Raw genomic sequence first — 21,804 nt, 5'->3', positions numbered from 1 at the left:
CAGAAAAATGTACATTTTAAGGGACTTCAGGAGGTCCTCGATCTAATCCCACACTCAAAGCAGAGCCAATTTCAAAGCTAAATTCAACTTCAAGATTATGTGAGGATGGCCAGAGACTTGCTCAGTCATGTTTTGAGTATCTCAACAGAAACTCCACAACCTCTCTGGACCCCCACTCTGGTCCAGTATTAAGACAATCCTCATGAGGAAAAACTTTCTCGTACCGTGTACCCAGAATTTTCCTTAATATAACTTGTGTTCACTGCTCTTTGCTGTTTGCCTCACACCTCAGAGAAGTGTGGCTCTGTCTTCTTTATAATCATAAAATAATTTAGGTTTGAAGGGACCACAGGATTTCACCAACTCCAACCTCTAGCTCAAGCATGGCTACCTCCAACTTGCTCAGAAGCACCTCATGACAGAAAAACTAACATATCAATCAGCTAAATAAATCTTATTAATGCACCTGAAGAAGCAAATTGATTTACATCAACAATCAGGTTGCCAAGAGACCACTTCCACAAATAACCTAAGCTAGAATTCCTGTAACAGAAATGGGAAGAGAAAAAGATTTTCTAAGCCACCTCATGTAAGTAGAAAAGTTCCTTCCTTTCCATGTTAGGGAAGCAAAGCATAAAACCCAGTGCCTTCACTCTCAAAAGTTCAGAGTCAAGGCGAGAACAGAAGCCTAAACCTCGACCTATCATAAAAACTTCAGTATTCAGGCAACCACTGGTAAGACTGCCACAGCAGGACTTCCAGTGGCAACATATGCTGGAATAGCATTTCAATCTCAAATTCCAGGTTCCCTATTAAGGCATCTATTTGCTACTAAGACATACAAGTAGCATATACAAGTTGCAGCTTACAGAACAAAACTACAGTACGAAAAACATCTAAGCTGAAAACTGATAGTAACGTGTAAAGAGGCTATTTTATATGCAAATTAGGCCTGCACAGGCAAAAATCACTACAAAGTAGAAACTAAAAACCAACAAGAACCAGTATAAGTTAAATAGACTTTGAATTTTTAATGAACTCACATCCATGAACGAGACTGGAAGAACAAGAGCAACAAAAGCAGCTTTTTTTCTTTTTTAGTCCTTTGCAAACACATTATGAAATAGCGTATGTCAAATAACTGAGTATAAAGCTTTTTTCTCTATCAGTCAACAACAAACTATCAGGTCATTAAGTGACTCAAAGTCAGAAAAAGATTAAAAGAAACACTTGTGTTTGATACCAACTAACACTTAAAAATCTTAATTCATATAAATGCTAAATTTATTTTGATTTAAAAGAAACTTCTTTGAGGAAGCGTTATGGGTTTGTGTGGCAAGGTTTTGGCGAGCCAGCCAGGAGTCAAAACCAAGAATCTCCTGATTGTTTTGGTTTGGCCTGTCTAAATGCCAGGTGCCCACCAAAACCGCTCTGTCACTCCTCCTCAAGTGGACAGGGGAGAGGAAATATGATGAAAGGATCGAGGGTTGAGACAAGGACAGGGAGAGATCACTCACCAATTACCATCATGGACTAAACAGACTGAACTTGGGGAGAAAAGGAAGTTTAATTCATCATCAATCAAATCAGAGTGGGATAGTGAGAAATAAATCTAGATCTTAAAACACCTTCCCCCCATCCCTCCCTTCTTCCCAGGCTCAACTTCACTCCCGTTTCTCTCCCTCCTACCCCCAAGCAGCGCAGGGGGATGGGGGCTGCGGTCAGTTCATCACACCTTGTCTCTGCTGCTCCTTGTCCCTCATGAGGAGGATTCCTCCCACTTTTCCCCTGCTCCAGTGTGAAGGTTCCTCTCACGGGAGACAGTTCTCCACAAACTTCCCTAACAGGAGTCCTTCCCATGGGCTGCAGCTCTTCACAAACCGCCCCAGCGTGGGTCCCTTCCATGGGGTGCAGTCCTTCAGGAACAGACTGCTCCAGTGTGGGTCCTTCCCACAGGGTCACAAACCCTGCCAACAAACCTGCTCTGGCGTGGGCTCCTGTCTCCACAGGTCTGCAGGTCCTGGCAGGAGCGTGCTCCAGCGCGGGGCTCCCCATGGGGTCACAGCTTCCTTCAGGCATCCACCTGCTCTGGCGTGGGGTCCCTTCCACAGGCTATCTCTCAGGCTATCTCATAGGTGGATCTCTGCTCCACCGTAGACCTCCATGGGCTGCAGGGGAACAACCTGCCTCACCATGGTCTTCATCATGGGTTGCAAGGGAAGGCTCTCTGCTCTGACATTTCGGGCACCTCCTCCCCCCTTCTTCTTCACTGATCTTGGTGTCTGCAGAATTGTTTCTCTCACATAATCTCACTCTTCTCTCTAACTGCCATCTCACCACCAAGTTTTTTTTTTGCTCCCTTTCTTAAATATGTTATCACATACCATATGTTATCACAGGCACTACCACCATCGCTGATTGGCTTGGCCTTGGGCAGCAGCAGGTCCGTCTTAGAGCCAGCTGGCACTGGCTTTATCAGACACAGGGGAAGCTTCTCGCAGCTTCTCACAAAAGCCACCCCTATAGCCACCTCTCTACCAAAACCTTGCCATGCAAACCCCAACAAGAAGTCAGGATCATACACTAATATGAATTTGCCAGTTGTTTTAAAAACACACACAAAATACTGACTGTAGAATGACCTGCAAATAGTGTTTGTATTTAGCTATCCACAACCAGCATGGCTGGATAAACGTGTAATATCTTACACACACTACCCAATGAGTTAATTTTCACATTTTGAAGTTCGTACAAGAGAAATCTGAACTTCAGGTCAACTACATCCTACCTCACGTGACTGGTCAGTTATGGAATGGAAAGAAAAAAATTGTAGTAGTGATAGTTGCCAGGGTAATGGGTGCTCCATCCAGCAGCTGCCTGAAGCAAGCCCAGGAAGAGTTTGCAAGGGAAGTGAGGTAGATGCAGCTGGCTTGGGACAGGAAAGAGAAGGCAAAGGAAGCAATGATGATCCTTAAATCCAAAATCGGTAGTTAAGAACTTAGCTGAACTCAGCTGGACATGACTCAGCATGTATGCTCATGGCCCAGAATGCCAACTGTATCCTGGGCTGCAGCAAGAGAAGTGTAGCCAGCAGGTTGAGGGAGGGGATTCTGCCTTTCTACTCTGCTCTGGTGAGACCCCACCTGGAGTCCTGCATCCAGCTCTGGAGCCCTCAGCACAGGAAAGACATAGACCTGTTGGAGCACGTCCAGAGAAGGCCACAAAAATGATCTGAGGGCTGAACCACCTCTCCTATGAGAAAAGGCTGAGAGTTGGCGCTGTTCAGCCTGGAGAAGGCTCTGGGGAGACCTTACTGCAGCCTTTCAGTACTTAAAGAGGGCTTATAAGATCGATGGGGACAAACTTTGTAGCAGGACCTGTTGCGATAGAATAAGGTGTAATGGCTTTAAACTAAAAGAGGGGAAATTTAGATTGGATATAAGGAAGACAGTTTCTACAATGAGGGTGGTGAAACACTGGAACAGGTTGCCCAGAGAGGTCGTTGATGCCCCACCCTTAGAAACATCCAGGGTCAGGCTGGATGGGGCTCTGAGCAACGTGATCTAGTTGAGGAAGTTCCTGCTCATTACAGGGGTTTGGACTAGATGACCTTTAGAGGTCCCTCCCAACCCACACTATTCTATGATTCCACAACCTCAATCTTGGTCTCCCATCTTCTGCAAGAATATGTGTGTCTGTTTTTTCACAAATTCCATTCTAAAAAAATCACATTTCTGTTTCTAGCTCCCCCCCATCAGCGTTTAAGAGATTCCTAGGACCGAGGCTGTCACAGAGCAGGCTACACGAACTACTCTAACCATCCAGGATTTGGCAATGAACTGCAATTTAAATCAGTTAGGTAAGGGAGTGCTCCACTGTATTTTTAAGTCTGGACCTTACAATGTCTTACCTTCACTCTCCAGTCTTATAAAATGTACCTAATAACAATATCCTTAACTACAATGCATTTAAGATAAAGGTGCTAAGAAAAAATGTACACAGAGCAGCTGTGTTAAGAGCAAAACCTACAACTCATTTCAGTGGCTGAACATGAATCAAACATGAAGCAAATGATTTAGATGTCAGTTTCAATTGCACATATTAAGATTTAATTTCAAGCACGATACTTCTTAGTGGCTGGAGGCATTCTCACAATTATGTGACATACCTAATTCCAGAACAAAAGAAGTGAACCATTCAAACCAAAGATGGAATCTGATTTTATACCCCTTCATCATCTTCAATTGAACTCATATGCTGTTCAAACACTGACAACTCAGTCCATACCATCACTTATTCTTGACAAGCTGTATGTCTAATATAGCATTTTCCTGTTAGTTTTAAAACTGGAAGTCATTAATTCCAAGACTTAGTCAGCCTGTTTAAAGATCTTTATGGAAACTATTTAACTCCTTTAATAGGTTGAATCCTCTCCTTCACCATTCAAAAGGAAATACTGTGCAGAAGATAATACAAATAGATTTATTTATGAGAGAAAAATGGAATAATACCATATTGATATTGGATGGATTACTTATAACGTCCAAGATTCTAAAGCAGTTTTGTCAAACTCAGTGCTCATCCCAAATAAGAACTGCCCTTGCTACCTCCTTCATCTCCAAACTGCAACTGTCTGCCATCACGTGACATCACAGTTTCTTGACTCCCTGTCTAATCCTAGTCCGCAAGGAGAAAAGCATTGATCCATAAAAAATAAGACACAGTACTCTCAAGTTCCCTAAGTGACCATGCTCAAAACATTGTTTTCTTCAACTGCAGGAGAGACCCCTGACATTCTAAATGGAAGTGTATGATGCATACCTGATATTGAGTTCTGCTGAAAGATAATGAGAAGGTAAAAAACTCCCCCCGCCAAGTGATGCCTTAAAAAAAAGGGCTGCTTTAGCAAAACACACGTTTTTCCTCATGACTCTGCCTCAACCCTCCTAAGATGTCGTCGTCTAAGGATATTATTGGCTAGCTCCACAGGGCCTTTACTCAAACCTAGGAACTAGCGAAGAGTATCAAGCATACAGTCTGGACAGCCCACTACTGAGTCACCCAAAAGTAATTTGGATAGCAGGTGGTATCTAACTGCAGAACTGCAAGAATCTCGACATTGAAAATGTCTGACAAGGACTACTGCAAGACCAAAAGAGGAACCTGAGGCCATGTAAGAGATTAGTATCACGGGATAGACAGAAGACAGTTTCAGATAAACTTCACAGACAAGAGGTAGAACTGCACATGTATTAAATATTTCCAAGGAAGACATAGGCTCACTTCCACATCTCACTGCTTGCTGGATTTCCACAATAGTGAAACAGGAAAAAACCTCATCTACTAACAAACTTTCTGGCTTCTCTTTGTTTTTGCTAATACAAGACTGAAGCTCTAGGGACTACCTGCTTATTCACAGAAGTTTAATGATATCACAAAAAAATGCAAAAGTTCTCGTTATGTGTACTGCAGAAAAAAATCAGTTTAGGTGTGTCTACAAATGTGTTGGCAGCAAAAGATGTCTCTATAATCTAAGTACTACTACCATAGCATAGCATGGGAAAGTTTTCAGCAACTTCTGCCAAACCAGAAACAAATCTATTGCCTTATGATAGTACAACAAAATCTCTGGAGCTGGAAAATATTATTCTGAAAGATGCATTCATACTGCTACACAGACACAGTGAATAACTCCACTTAACTGCAAACCTTGAGCACACTTTCACAGTGCACTTGGCATTACAATTTCACATTTTTTAAAACTGGCAATTTAGCACAATGTCCGCTGGAAGCTGCAGACATGGAATTTTCAGATTAGTCACAATTCAAATCCTAAATAAATCCAGCCACAAACCCAGTCAGTAACAGACTGAAAACCTGTTAGTTTAAACAAAGAACCAAAACTGCTGTACATTTCCCTGACAAACATCTGAGAAATTGTAGTTTTTCTTCATAGCATCTTATAAAAAAAAACGGACATTAACTTAGCTAATCGATGCTACTATCTTTTGAAGGTTTCTTTGATTAGCGAAGTTTTCATTTGCAGCTTTTTTTAAAAAATGGTAAGTATTATTAACCTGGTCTCAGTGTCACCAGATGGATACAAAGAACAGAGACTTCAGTGAGGTTTGCAAACGAAACACCATTGGCCTGGTTCATTTCCTCAAAATAAAATAAAAAACAGAAGCCAAGTGCCTTCACAAAAGTTACACTGCACAGTAATAAATCAAAACCCAACAAAATAGCCTACCCATGAAGTACAATTAACTGTAAGGCATTTAATATTCACTCCCCTTTTTCTGACTAAAAACAATTAACCAACTGTTCTTCGACACACATGCACACACAGGCACCCCCCTTGTAAAATGGAAAAAAAAAAAAAAAAAAAGAGGCAGTTGTATATTTGGAGCTCGTTAAATCCTTAATGCTAAAACATCAAAACTCTTCATATGTTGCTACTGACAATGACAAGTGGTAACCCAGTAACTGTTTATCTGGAGTGTTCATCCTTACAGAAAAAAAATCTTTAACAATTAAAAAAAAAAAAACCCCCCAAAAAATTTGACTCTGATCTTCAAATTAGGCATGGCGGAAAAAATTAACAAATTAATCCAAAGAAAACTCACACAGGACTACAAAAATTTAATATACACTGTAATTAAGTAGCAGGCTTTAAGGAACTGCTGTTTCCAATAAAGAACACAAGCACAGAGATTTATCCTGAGTACGCTGCTTCCAGTAAGCAAAGCCCCTAGAGACAAAACGTGTTATTCTAAATATGATTTTATATCATTGGTCTAAATAATTCTCCCTTGATTGTTACAACCTAGTTCTACAACCTCTGAAAAATCATCATATTCCTTCTGTATTCTAACCTAAGAGGAAGCATCACCTAGCAACAGAGAAATTAAGTTCTTTTCATTTGTTCCCAAGGATAGCTAATGGAATTAATACTGTGAGCATGAAAGCACAATTTTCATATATTCCCTGCATCAAAGTTCTTTATTCCCACATACACCCAGATACACAACAGATGTTAAGAAAATTATGTTTGGTGGTTTGGATGATGAGGGTCAAAGATAACTCCTATGGCTGGGAGACAGCCAAATGATTTCAGTACTCATTATGCATCTGTGTGCCTCTGCTGCCTTCATGAATGACAGCCCATGTATTTCCACCCAATTCTGTGGCTACCAAATCTAAACGGTCTATATCTCACATTTTCCTCACCTACAGGTCAGACAGATACATATTTCTTCCATTAAACACACAGCACTTTTTATCAATGTTTCTCAACAACTGAAGCTTAAGCACCTGTTCAGAAGGTCTAGATGGGTGGGATTTCCCAGTCTGTGTGCCTCCATGTAAGAGCACGTTGATGTACTGAGAGTAGGAAAAACAGATCTGCCCTATCATCTCAGACAAAAATGAGACTGAAACAGGCACAAGCAAGACATTATCTGCAAATACCAGGTCTATTGAGGCACAAGGAAAAAGGAGGCAACACTTCTCAGAGGAAGTTATTTATTTTTTAAACACAACCTGAAAAACCTCAGCCCCTTCCACATCTCTAAATAAACATATGAAATGATTAAGTAAATGGAAACTGAACTGCTTCCCATAGTGAGGAGGACGGAATGGGAAAAGGAGGAAGAGTGAGAAGTTAGGCCTGGAATAATAAGATCATTTTAAATTACTTCATCACAAAGTCACTGAAATATGTCATTGGACAAGAATGAACCCCTGTGTATGTTTCTGTTAGAGTTGCAGGAGACAGCTATCCGAGTAAGGATCACAGACTGCCCAGGGCAATTGCAGTTCCTCTTCTTTAAATGAATTCCTTCTATTTAAATGAGTTAAACTGTTTTTAATAGTTAAGTTGAAGGTATAGATGACCCTACTAACAAGGGCATGTTAATATTTTTCAAAGTGTGATGGAAAAGAAGTAAATCTTCACTAATGAGGTAGAAAAGTATAGTCACCTTTTTCAGTCACAAAGGACTGTCATTTGGATGACTTTTCACTTGAAAACTGTTTCACATAAAATGGTCACATCTGCATTTTTAATGTTACCACATCTGAAGCAACTGCACTGCTGAAGGATACGAGTGATCTATATTGTTAATATCTACCTAATCTGAATTTTGCAGATTTCATTTTTTTACTTCTGTAAGAGAAACTGTTCTTAGAATAACTGTACTTTGAAATATTAACCCCTCAGTCTTCCAAATCTGATGGCTACTATCTCTGCCGATTACATAAAGGAAGTACACTTAAATTCTTCCAAGTCGTTATATCTTATTAAGACAACAGTTTTAGGTAGTTTGCCTAAATATAACATGTTTAGAATTTTATTAAGTAAAACAATGGGGATGCCATCACAACAAACGTTTTTAATTAAGTCACCTAACAAGACAGCTGGCATAATTCCTGGTAAAACAGATCTCATCTAGACTTTGTCAATATGAACACAAGCATAATTAAGGCAACATCTAACCTACAAATTGTAATCACACTGCAATCATGTGCAGTGCTGTATCTTAAACAAAATAACAACAGCGCTTAGTTTCTTACCTTCAGTACCTAAGAAAAAGTTCAAAATAGATTTTTCCTGCAGTTGGCATTCTTAGAAAACCTTTATCATGCAGAGCCTCTGGTTCACACTGCAGACTTCTGCAGGTCTTTTGAGACCTCTCTACCCTCAGTTCTTTGAAATCAGTCAATGGACAAAATTTACTGGAAAAGGTGAACAGCCAGCCAGCATGACTGCTTAAACCCCATTTCTTCATTAAATGTAAAGAAAACTGTGGTGGTGCAGCTGCGCACCACCCCCACCCCCCCCCCCCCACCCCCCCGGCAATCCCAGAACCAGCCAATCTTGTCTTACAACGCAAGAATAGTTAGCTGACACGACTGGCCATTTATCTCAAAACCAGCCAACACTATATTCTTGCTTGCACTGCAAGAATAGGTAGCTGGCACGGCTGGCCATCTGTCTTGCCTTTGAAGGAGAGCAGTGAATCAGGACGACTTGGGACTCTCCTTGTCTTTGTACAAGAGCAGTGAGTTGGGTCGATCAGGCACCCCGTGACCACATGTGGAACTTCTGAGGCCTGGAGTCGCACCCAGCTATCTCAGTTCACAGTGCCAAGCATGAATTTAGCCATCACTTCTCAATTATGTTAAGCCTGTGTGTAATTCCTTTCCGGACTGGAGGAAAATACTGCAGCTGGCCAGACAATTATCAGGACATCAAACAGTTTTTGTTTAACCCATTACTGCATGTTAGTTATTTCACCTTTGAGGCAGCACAGTTTGCATAGTGTGTCTTGCTTGTAGCTCAAAAATCTTTTGGAAAATAAACATACAATTTATACTCTCGGTAAAGGACTAGGAAGCAGAACGAAAGGTGTTTCCCCCTTCCATCCAATGACGTATATTAGATGAATTCATTGTGACATAAATCAAACCCTTGCTTGCACTAAAAGATAGTAAACTGACCTTGTGCACGCACTTCTGTCAATAGCTCTAGTTGCAACTATAATCTTAGGACATACGTAACTAGAATAGAAACAAAAAGTTACTATACATAGATTTTCATGACTATCTCTCCAAAGCAAACTTTTCTTTCCTTCTTTTGTGTATTACAGATAATAATTTTAATCCAACATGAGACTTACACGTATTGAAGAAACTGCTTTGTCTGCGTTGCTCGACTGTCACATTCCAGGGGGCAGAGATGGAACACCGTGTCTGGAAAGCCCATGCCAAGCTAGAATATGAACAGCAAGTCCCTTTCACTGGCACAGAAGCAAACCCTGAGAATAAAGACATAAAGGTGTTTATATACCGGACATTTTCTTCCTTAAAGCAGCATTTCCTGCAAATATACGTGCCAGAAGAAAAAACAGTACTATTTACTCACACAGTCTAGTTTCCAAAGGGAATCAGACTTGAACCTTCTGTCTTAAAGTGCAAAGCAAGTTGCAGAAGGGAGGGGAAATATCACAATAGAAAATGTCACAAACAGAAGAAGGGTAGAAGGTTTCTAACATATTGCTGATAGAATGAGAATGCACCCTCAAAAAGCAGAAATACCATCCTAGCAGCAAAACGTGCAATTCTGTTCCTGGACTCAGTCAAAAGTGATAAATAAAGATATCTACATCACAAAAAACTACATTTGCTATGAGAACCAAATCTGAAATCAGCCCAATAATCCTGTTCAACATCTTCATTAATGATCTGGATGGCAAGACAGTGCACCCTCAGCAAGTTTGCTGATGATACAAAACAGGCAGGAGAGGCTGATATACCAGAGGGTCATGGTGCCATCCAGAGGGACCCTGACACGCTGGAGAAATGGCCTGACAGGAACCTCAGGAAGTTCAAAAAGAGCAAGTGCAAAGTCCTGCACCTGAGGAGGAACCACAGGCATCCATACATCCTGGGGGCTGAACGACTGGAAAGCAGCTTGGCAGAAAAGGGTGTGGGGAAACCTGGTGGCCACTAAGTTGACCATGAGCCAGCAATGTGCCTTCACAGCAAAAAAGGCCAACAGCACCCTGGGCCGCATAGGAGGACCGCTGCTGGGAGCTGGGGGAGGTGATCCTTCCCCTCTATAGTCAGCACTGGTGAGACAGACGTGGAGCATGGTGTCCAGTTCTTAGCTCCCCAGCAGAAGAGAGACATGGATGTACTACAGAATAGGACATTAGGAAAAGGTTCTTCACTGAGAGGGTGGTGGGTCACTAGAACGGGCTCCCCACGAAAGCGGTCATGGCACCAAGCCTGTCAAGAGTTCAAGGAGTGTCTGGACGATGCTCTTAGTCATCTGACTTAGTTTTACGCAGTTCTGCGAGGAGCAGGGACTTGGACTCCATGATTCTCATGGGTCCCTTCAAACTTCAGATACACTATGACTCTATAAGACAGTCCAGGGAAGGGCAACGAAGATGATTAAGGGACTGGAGCGTTTCTTGCAAGAGGAAAGTCTGAGAGCTGGGACCATTTAGCCTGGAGAAAAGCAGGCTCAGAATGGATCCTACCTATGTATATAAATATCTGAAAGGAGAGTATCAAGAAGACTGAAGCAGGATCTTCTCACTAGTGTCCAGTGACAGGACAAGAGGCAAGGCGTGTCAATTTAAAGACATAAAATTCCATCTGAACATAAGAAAACTTTTTTTTTTTTTACTCTTAACTAAACAAGATCCTGGTTAATCTACTCTAGTTGACCCTGGTCTTAGCAGAGAAGGTGAACTAGGTCATCTCCAGAGGCTTCCAACCTCAACTATTCTGTGATTCTGTGAATTTGTGAATCTGACTTATTCTGGTATCCTGAGAGCAAAATGTACCTCCAGAAGTACTTTCCCCACAGCCCTCCAGATTTGATTATTACAAAGACACATGCTCTTACCATCTCCAGAACAGAGAACAGATTACTTTCAATACACCATACATGGTGGTGCTTTTTCTGCCAGGTGGCTCAGCTAAAGCAGAAAGATGCTCTTCTATTAGCCAAAGGGAACATGTTGTAACTGCTAAGGCTCAGGTACCTACAACAATGAAAGCAAGATATACTTTCATGTACTGCCCAGCACAGAGAGGTGGTTCTTTAGAAGTAAGGAAGCCGTATTTTTCCTACTTACATAGTCAATCAATCCAAACAGTGTGCATATTCCACAAAATAAAAAGGGCTATACTGTCTTGAAATCAATTATTCAACATGTTATTCAGAAAATGATGATAAAATTAAAAAAAAAAAAATTAAAATCTACTTCTTCCTAAACTACATTTAAATTCAACCTTTCCAGACAGATTTTAAAAGCATAAAATAAGCATCACTTTTGTCATGTTCTGTTAGCTTCCGCTATCAATAAAACAACAATCCATTTTTTGAAGTCAGGACGATAGCTTCTTCTAGGCAAACAACAATCAGTTCAGTTGACTGGGGTAACGCAGCAGGTAGTTCTAAAAAAATTCCTGTCAAAATAGTCTTAAAATGTAAATTTATCATCATTTATTCCTATGGAAAGTTAAAGTTGACAATACAACTCTATTATGAAAATTCTGAGAAAAACTATTAATTTTCACAACATAAAAAGCAGCCAATAAACACAAAAAAGGCAAAAAATAGGGATAGAAGATTCTTAAATATCTGGTTAAATTCACATAGAATGCAGAACTTATAACTGAGTCACAGTATCAGACACATACAAACAATATGCTAGTCACTACTCGAACACTTCCTTTCACTTCAAATTGCTACTGAACTAGCAATTCCTAATACAAACTACACAATGTTAGTAATAACTCTATAAGCACACACAATTTTTGAGCTGTTTATAGTGTTTTTAATATGCATTTGATGACAAACTCTTAATCTAAAAGATTAAGTTAACCATTCATCTGAGAATAATTTTCACAAAAAACACGTCAGTTATTGATCTAATTTTGGAATGGCATACAATTAAAGAACTTATTTTTTAAAAAATAACATCATGTATCTACAGCTAATTTAAAACTGCACTGTGTGCCAGTACTTACAACTTCCCTTATTGCACCCTTTAATTCCCAACAGCTGGAAATTTCTTCAAAATAAGTTGCAAAATCTAATCCCGCCTTCTTCACATGCTTGCAAATTCTGTCATACCTCCAACATGACTCGAAGCAGCACACTTTTCCCCACTTCACATACTTTCTGTTGGCCTAGAAATGATCTTTTCACATACATGAGCACATCTACTGATAATTTCCTTGAACAAGCTTCTTTTAGTACAAAGACTTAATAACTCCCAGTTCTTAACATCTTTTTGAGAAAAGCAAGAAAAAAAAATCTGGACAGTTATGAACAGATTCAGGTTCAGGCTAGTGGCCTAAGTAGCTCAGTATTCCATCTTCAGTAATCACGATAAACAGCTGCCTGGGAAATAGTACAGTATTGTCCTCTGTATTTTCTCACTCTCTGACTACTTTCAGTACAGTTGATTTCCTCAGAACCATGCAGACATCTTGCACCTACAACACTCCTTGGTAAGGAGTTCCACACATCTACTACTCACCATATAATGAACCAGATGCTTTTTTTATTATTATTACCTATTTTCAGCCTGTCTTTTATTAGCTCCATGGCCTACTTGTCAGACTGGGAGAGAAAGTAAATTCCTATCCACTCCACACGTGATCTAGCAGACATCTCTCATACTTCCCCAGGTTGAGAAGTCCCAGCCTACTCAGCTGCTGCTCTTGTATTTCTGGTGACCCTTCTCCCATTTGTGTGAGTCTTCTCCAGTTGTAATTTAGTCTTTTGTATATGAAAGGACTTAAAACTTCATAGGTTTATATTTATCTACGCTGTAATTTATTCAACATTTTATTGCCCATTCACTCAATCTTTGCTAACTCTCCAGCCAGTCTTTCTTTTCTACTTTAAATAACTTAGTACCATTAACAAAATTAATTATCTTGCCGCTCAACCACTTTTCCATTGCGCTTATGAACATGCTAACCAGTATAGATGTTTATGAAACTCCACTGATGACCTCCCTCTGCAAAAGAGCTCCAACACTCTTCCCTATCTTTCACCAAATTAAACACACAATGACCTCCTCTCATATCCCATATCTGCTGAATTTCTTAAAAGTCTGTGGTGAGGGACTCTGATAAAAGCTACTTGGAAATCATGCATGCAGTGCATTAACCGGATCACTGTTATCCTACCGAGTCTCTCAGAAAAAAAAACAACAAACACATTAAATTAGCTTCCCTGCTTGCCATCTCTGAGTGCTCCTCTTATATCCAGTTTGTTAAACTGGCTCTACAGACATGCACTTTGAGTTTCCTATTGGAGCAACATTTTCTTAGCTAAGACGAGATAAATAACTTGTCAACATTCAGAACATCAGGACTAATGCTACTTGTTGGGGCCAGGCTCAAATGTACATTGAAATTTTACAGTGAGAAAGTCTTTGCTTGGTTTGAATTAGTCATCTGCACTTCTAGCAGCAGAGGTGATGCTTTCTTTCACAGGTCTGTAACAAAAAAGCATATTCTAAATTCTCTAAGAAACAATACATTCATTTGGAAAACAAAACATAAGAGTATTACACAGTTTACTTCATTATCAAAAACATTTGCAATGCAGTCTGCTTTTAGTTGTTTTCTTTGCTCCTACTTTCATTAGCGAAAAAAAAATCCACATTCTAAACACCATGTCCTTCTGAAATTAGAATCATAGAATCATAGAAAGTTTTGGGTCGGAAGGGATCCCTAGAGGTCATCTAGTCCAACCCCCCTGCAGCGAGCAGTGACACCAATAACTAGATCAGGTTGCTTAGGACGGCAATCTATAAAAAAAGAGGCAATAGAGTCAGGACAAAATGACAATAGTAAATAACAAGAGACAGTGGAATCAGACAAATAACTGCTGCAAAAATAAAATTCTGACAGACTAGATTTTTTTCCTCTTCTGTGCCCGAGCCAACTTCAGAAAAAGATCCAGCCCAATGAACACTGGTAAGATAGAAAAAGGTCAATAGACCTTCAACTGATCTCAAGAAGTCTGGAGATGCAAAGTTACTTTTAAAAAGTACTACAACATCCGACTATTACAATTCATAACTGAAGTTGTTAAAGTCCAGGGTGAGATCCTGGCTCCACTGAAACCAGTGACAAATCTACTTTCTTTAAGCATTCAATCTTTTTTAAAGTGAGAGACATTTATACTTCAAGGCTGGCAGCAGCAAGAGAATATCAGTTCTGAGCTGGCAATCAAAATTATATGTTTAGGAAAGCCCAGGGGCTGTGTTGACCATATTCTGGACACTGGTAGACGAAACTTTTTTGGTCTCTGAATTGCAGCGGGATGAAAGAGGGAGGAGGAAGACATCACAAAAAAAAAACAAACCCAAACCCACATGATTCCAAAAGTCTGAAACACTGAGTGCTGGTATTTAATAAGGAATACCCACACACTTCTGTACACGTACTGCTACCAAGAGAATAGACACTTTGAAAGGAGAGCGAAGAATAAAAATATTTATGGAACATAAACAGTTTGAAACGTCATATCTCAATAAAACAGTGTTTTGACACGTAAGTAGGTAGAGTTAATGCATCGTATCCTCTGTTCCCTATACATCTTCCAAACATCCGTGATGGGATTTTTATTTAAAATCTAAAATGTTTCTTACAACAAGCTGTTCGAAACTGAATTGTTTGTAAAAGCAAGACAGGTCATGAATGCTGGACTGATGTCTTGCCACCAGCAAAAGACACGTCAACAAAGCAGACATCAGTCATGCTCTGCACTAACATAAAGTTAACTCCTCAGTGATACTTCCCTGCTATAAACATTACATTTAACCCCCTGACTGACTTATATGTGTTGTCTTTTGCTGGTTAAATACAAAATTTTATACAAGTATAGATATACATATATTCACCACTAAAAATTCACTTAATAAAACCACTATAAAATCATTTCATTCTTCTCACAAGATGCAACAGAAGAATGAATCTCAAGATAGGTGGAAAAGTAAACCTAATGGGTTAACGGTCCTAATTCTGCAAACCTTAAATCCCCAACAGTTTTCTTTCTAACATTCTCCCCAGTTCATACACAAGTCCTTTACTGTATCCATTTCATTATAACTTTCCTAAACTTTATTTCAGTTATCTACCGGTTTAACATGCCACCTCAAGGAGATTTATGCACAGGGTGCAGCATCTGTCACCACACACAATGCCTAAAATTGGCAAGCATTGCCATTTGCTTGCTCTAGCACCTAATTAACATTCTGAAAGACAGCACACATGCTGAACATCCACATATTTACTTTACTAGTGAATGCAGTGTTCAGCAAGCCTGAGCACTAATTTTTTTTTAACAATTGGAAACGATTTAATAACCCCCTCTACTCCCATAATTAATTTCCACAGGAATTAAATACAGAAAACTGTTCTTACTCAGTTCCATACCTGAGAGAAAGAAACACTGCATGAAGTTGGTTTCAGCAGTGAGAACTGCACTGTAAAACAAAAAACTTTAAAAGAGAGCCATCAAGATGCTTATGGTGTCGTTATAATTTGAAGTCTGGTAAAACTGCCCAAGCATAGTTCCAGACATACATATTGGAGGCTACAGGCTGAAACAACCACGACATTTTGAAAGGGTTTATGTGCAAGAAAACAGAGATGTTCTGATTAAATTCCAAACTGCAGTTCTGCAGATATCAAGCACTATTAACTTAGCTTCTAATGGGCAATGAAGTTTGGGGGTTTTTGCCTGCTTCTTCTGTTTAGCATTTTGCTTGCTGCTTTTTATTCAAATGAAACTGTTGTGCACAGAAATAATGTATTCCTACAAACAATCAGGGAAAACACCTCAGAATTGCTATTAATTTTTTCACATAATCTCGTAAGTGCTCGAGAAAGGCCCATGCAGTAATGAAATCTTTGCACTGACACAAACTGCTTTTCAAAAAACCCTTCAGCTACCTCGGAAAAATTTGTATGTGAAGAACTTCATTTCTTATGCTAAAACCCATGCATTTCAAAAGCACAGCACATGGAAAGGGTCACTATCTACCTAGGCTAAGCATGGAATACAAAGGTAATCAAATCAGAAAGAGTTAGAGGGTCACACCTTACAAGAGAAACAGATTATTTTAACAAGTTATTTAGGAGCAGTTGCAGTCTTTTCCTTCTCCTGGTCTACTTGCAAGATTTCTCTTTTTTTAGGATATACTCTGTGACTAGACAGTGAAAGTGTTTAACTCCACCAAGGAAACACCCCTTGCCTGCTTTAATTGTAGTTTGTCAGCAGAATGGGCATCAGTTCATTACAGATTGCACTGAGGAAGAAGAGAGATCAGAAATTCATTAACTACTTAGATTATTCTTTTTAGGACTGGAGGCAAAGAAGTTTCTAGGGGACCGCAGAAGCTAAAAAAAGCTAGAGAACTTTATTTTGCCTTTGAAAGTAGGGGAGAAAGAAGGGACATCCTCTGCTAAAAGCAAAAAACATGCCCATCTTCCAGGTATTCTAACATCAAGCTTGAATACACTTTCATCAATGTCATCTGGCCTTCCTTCCCACCTCAGTCGCCAGCTTTTCCTGGAGAACACATAGGCATTAATGCAGTTCATTACAACTTCTGCCTAGAACTTAAGTGCATACAAGCTATCTGGGCTGTACAAACGATTCTGAGACCGGTTCACCAAGATTTATCCGCAGCGTGTATAGCTGACGGCATACAACGACTCTAATGATGGAAGTCACTTTGGAAAACTGAAAACAAAAGGAGACAGAAAGACATAACATGCCCTGTCCCAAGGCAGTCTCCAGTGCTGCAGATGATTTCCTCCCACGAGAATTTCCAACAGTACGTATATATTTTTCATCAGGACCCTTGTAGACTCCTCCCTGGATATACGCAGGCTGGTTGGCTGTTAAGCATTATGAAGGCATGCCATGGCATCCCCTAATGAACCTACAAGAGGAAAGCAAAGGGAAGAAGAGAAGTTTTTCCTGCTCCTGCCATTTGCTGCCCAGGAGAACCCACCAAACACTACTGGGATTCACAGCTGCAAGGCCCTAAGGACAACAGCATGAGAACAAGGGGAAAACAGGCTCTGCAACAATGCCAGGGCAGCTTGGGTGAAAGGGGACAGATCTGCTGAAAGGCAGGCAGCAAAGCTGCAATTGGAGGGCACTTAGCAATACAAAAGGCTAACATACCCATGGAACTGCAATAACTACAGCTATACCACCTTAAGTTTGTGTCAGAACCTCAGTAGTATTCACTGCTTAAAAACACTGTATAATGAAAAGACTTTAGTTTTCTCTTACGAGAAGCATGCAGGTAAAAAAAAAAATCTATAGAAAAATTAACTACATCATTCAGAAAACGCCACCCAGCAGAAGTTTTCAGTTATACAGTATTATTTGTCACACACCAAAAGACCATTTTCCCACTTTTCTAACCACAATTTCTGAAGTACAGATCCAAAGTCAACGCTAATCCTTAGTGGAGAAAAATACACATAATCTCCCTCCCTCCTAAATATACTTTAACCTCTACTGGAAAAAAAAATACATCTGAGTTTTGAAAAGCGACTGCAGAGGATTAAAAACCAGAAAGAGATGACTACTGAAGAATTAGAGAAGTCTAGGAAACAAGCTTAGATTCCGAAGCAATTAAAAATGTCCAGGAAGACATAAAAGAAGAAAGGTAGAAAGAATGGAAAGGAAACAACATTTGAACTACAAAGCAAACCACCCCGCTCCATCGTCTTAAGGCCTATACTACTGCCCAAGTTCACTCTGGATGGCTGACAGCGGTTCCCAAAGGCACAGCCGGCCTGCCCCAAACCCTGTAACAACCACTGAGACCTGCACGCCTAAAGCTCATTTATGATTTGAAGTACGTGTTTACTGCACGTGAAGGAAGAAATACGGAAATTGCTAAGCAGTGACAGAAGCATCACACTTCCTGTCCCGGAGAAGAACGCCCCATACAAGAGCATCCAGGTTCACACTACCTAGCAAAACACAGGCTTTAAAAAAATAACATTTGTTTAGAAAGTCCCACTAGCATCGTTCAGACATCAAACAGAATCGATATCCAGCTCTTGCAGGACCCGGAGTGACTGGACAGGCAAGGGAACGTACGCAACCGTGGCGTGTTCCGATCCATGGGCAAACAGAGCTCCGCTTCTGCCCGCTGTTCCGGCGCCATTTCATACCGCGACGCGGTAATTATAGAATGGTTTGGGTTGGAAGAGACCTTAAAGACCATCTGGTTCCAACCCCCCTGCCATGGGCAGGGACATCTTCCACCAGACCGCTGAGCCTCACAGACGGGGCCGAGCCTAGCAAACAGCAAAACCCTTTTTCCACGCTGCAATTAACACGGTGCGAGGGCTTACAAAACGCAGCCACAAGCCCGCACAGCCGCCCACGCGTGACGACGGCCTCTGGAGCGCGGCCGCACCCCCCGCGACCCCACAGCCGGCGGGCCGCCAAGGCAATGGGCCGCTCCTACCAGGCCGTGCCCCGGGGCGGCGGGAGCGCGGCGGGGACACGGCAAACCCATCGACCGCCCTTACGTGCCCACGCGTGGCTGCACGTACGCGCACACCCCACCCCCACCACCACGGGCTGCGGGGAACCGCTCGGGGCCGCGCTCATCGTGGCGACTGCCTGGACCCGGCCGCTGCCACGGGAGACGGGGCCGCGAGCGACAGCCGCCTCCCCTCCCCGGGGCGGCGCCCCCGGTGCCATGCGCTCGCCCGTCACCTCGCCACGCCGCTCGGAAGGCGCCGTAGGCGCACGCCCGGCCGGCCGCCACCACCGCCGCCGCCATACCGGCCCCTTCCCTTCCACCGCGCGTAGCTGCCCCGCCCACTGCCTGATGAGAAAGCGAAGGCGGCGAGACCAGCTCGGGCGAAAAGCAACGGCCGGCACTCCGCCGCAGCCTTACCGAACGCTCCCGCCGCCCCGGCCCCTTCCCGCGAGCAGCTGCGCCGCTGACGGTCCAACAGGCAAGCTGCGAACAGCCCCCCGGCGGAGGCCAGTCGCAGGACCCCAACGGTCTCCGGGGCCCTGCCGGGGGCGGGGCCGGGCGAGGACCCCGGCGTGAGGGAGGCGGAGCGAGCGGCCGCCGGTCCGCCGGCAGCTGCCGCCGCGGTTCCTACCCTGGCAGCTGCTGTGCCGGCAGCCGCGGGGCGGGCTGCGGAGTCAGGAGCTCCTCCGCGGCGATTCCGTTCGGCTGCCGCACGTCGGAGGCGCGGCGGGCTGCGCGGCGCTGCCCGCGGGCCGGGGCCGTCTGGGAGAGGTGTCTCCTCCCGGCGGCGTTGCGGGGCCGGGCAGAGCGGCAGCCAAGGCGCGCGTGCTGGTGCGTGAGTGCGGGGCACCGTCCAGCCGAAGGGGCGGGCGGGCTCCAGCAGAAGCTGTTCCCTGCGCGGGTGAGCGCTGCCTGCGGCGCGGAAGGGTTCCCTGTGCCTGACAGGAGTGCTGCGGGGTCCCCGCGCCTCCGTTACTCCTCTGAACCGCAGCAGCTCAAGCGCCGAATGCGGCTTAGGAAATGCTGAAGACCCTGATCTCGCCCGTACAGCGAGTATGGCAAGAAGGCCCGGCAGTTCAGCGTGCTGCACGCACCCTGGGCGCTTTGGCGCAGTCCCCTTGGCGAGGGAGCCGTCTCCTGCTCTCCTGCATGATGCCTACCACTGTGGCCGTGAGGCACTACTATACCAAGACTGAAAAGGCAGAGGGTGAAAAGGCTAGGGGATGAAATCTTGCTTTTTCAGAACAGTCTCTGGGGCAGGGAAAAGCGTTTCAGAAAATGATTCACAGCAGCGTTTTTCCCCTCTTATGTTTCTCTCTTCTGTGCAGCAAAGCCAGTGGAGTTGGTGGTCTGACTGCCCTCTTCGGCAATGCAGGCATTTTCATATACTGTGTTACCGTTCTTCTTCCTGATGTATTAGTTCCAGTATTAAAGATTACAGTAGTAATAAAGGGCTTAATTTTCATTAGTGAACAGAACACACAACCTGCAATGTGTTCAGTATTTTGTTGTACATTCAACATGTAACACAATGATTGCTTTGTACCTTATGGAAGAACAATACACTGAGAAGCTGTAAAGAAGAATTTCCTGTAGTGTGCTGACAGACCAGCTGCTGGCAGAACATTGATGCAAGACATAATCTTATAAACAGGATTTTTATCGTGTCTTCAGGCGCTTTAAATATGCCTATTCTCACAGCATTGAGATACCACATATTTCAGGATGTAGCCCTGACAGTGTCACTAAGGATAAAACCAATTATTCTCTCAAATTCCTGCAGATGTGTTCACTGCAGTATTTATTTCCAGCTCTTCCTTTTGGAAGTAATTGTGTCACTTAGAGAATTAAACTCTTTTTTATTTATGCACTGGGTGATCTAATGGAAGTGACATTTTATGCACATCATCTACTGGGGAGAAAGAATTTGCCTTGTATGAATTTGTTACGTAGTAAAGAAACTACAGCCATTGAAATGGCTGTTTAGCAACTGTACCTTGTCACACTGCTGCAGCAGGTCAGTTGCCAGCAGTGTAGGGGTGAGTGTGTTTGGTCTTGTGTCAGTGGGAGTTGATTTATGCACCAGCCAGTCTCTCAGTATGCTGCACAGACTATAAAAGATGGAGAAAAAGTAATATGCCGTCCTGAAGGCTGGTTCCTGGAGTTTACTACTGGTCATTCATTCACCTTCAAGATCCAGCTCAAGAGGGTGAATTTTCTCCTTTGTGAGGGTTGTTCATTACAATTATTTTTCTCCCTTCCTCCTAAAAATGGACGTTCATTTTGAGAAAGACTTCCCAAAAGGCTAAATTATCTCGCAGCAAAACCTTCTGAGTGTGAAAAGTTAACAAATTTCTGAATTGACTCAGAATGGTTTTGGGGCTTGGGGGTTTCACTTAGACCCTCCTAAAAAAGTCTGGCTCCATTAGAACTGAACTATTATTATCCTACCTGGTTGAACCCAAAATTCTCTCCCTAGAACTGGAAATAGCGTGCTAAGTCTCCCCATGTGCCGTGAGCTCCATGGAGACCCAGGTAGCCTGCAGAAATCTTTGTGTTTGGGCTGGAGCCCCAGAAAAGCACCTAGAGCCAGTGCTTGGTTGCTGTGCAAGAAGCCGATGTGGGTGATGCCGTGAGAAGCTGGAGAGAAAGAAGACAACCTGAGCTGCTGGTAGCACCTGGTGAGCGCCAGCATGGTGCTGTCGTGGAAGGGTGTACACGTGGTGGGGAAAAG

At 42.6% G+C, this 21,804-nt stretch overlaps 1 protein-coding gene across 1 annotated transcript in view; it reads right to left on the bottom strand.

Annotated features, from left to right (window-relative positions):
• MRPS5 (mitochondrial ribosomal protein S5) overlaps nucleotides 1-19,394 on the bottom strand; it is a 67,654-nt gene extending 48,260 nt beyond the window's left edge. Inside the window, exons 1-2 of the mRNA XM_075413426.1 lie at nucleotides 19,304-19,394; nucleotides 9,681-9,818 (exon numbers count right to left, since the gene is read on the bottom strand). Of these exons, the coding sequence (XP_075269541.1) occupies nucleotides 9,681-9,818; nucleotides 19,304-19,370 (205 nt within the window). The 5' untranslated portion in view covers nucleotides 19,371-19,394. The remainder of the gene's footprint in view (nucleotides 1-9,680; nucleotides 9,819-19,303) is intronic.
• Nucleotides 19,395-21,804: the final 2,410 nt, after the last annotated feature.

Source organism: Opisthocomus hoazin, chromosome 2, assembly GCF_030867145.1.
Source record: "Opisthocomus hoazin isolate bOpiHoa1 chromosome 2, bOpiHoa1.hap1, whole genome shotgun sequence".
Taxonomy (NCBI): Eukaryota; Metazoa; Chordata; class Aves; order Opisthocomiformes; family Opisthocomidae; genus Opisthocomus; species Opisthocomus hoazin.
The sequence above is the reverse complement of the archived record's forward strand: the minus strand, read 5'-3'. Positions and strand labels throughout refer to the sequence as shown.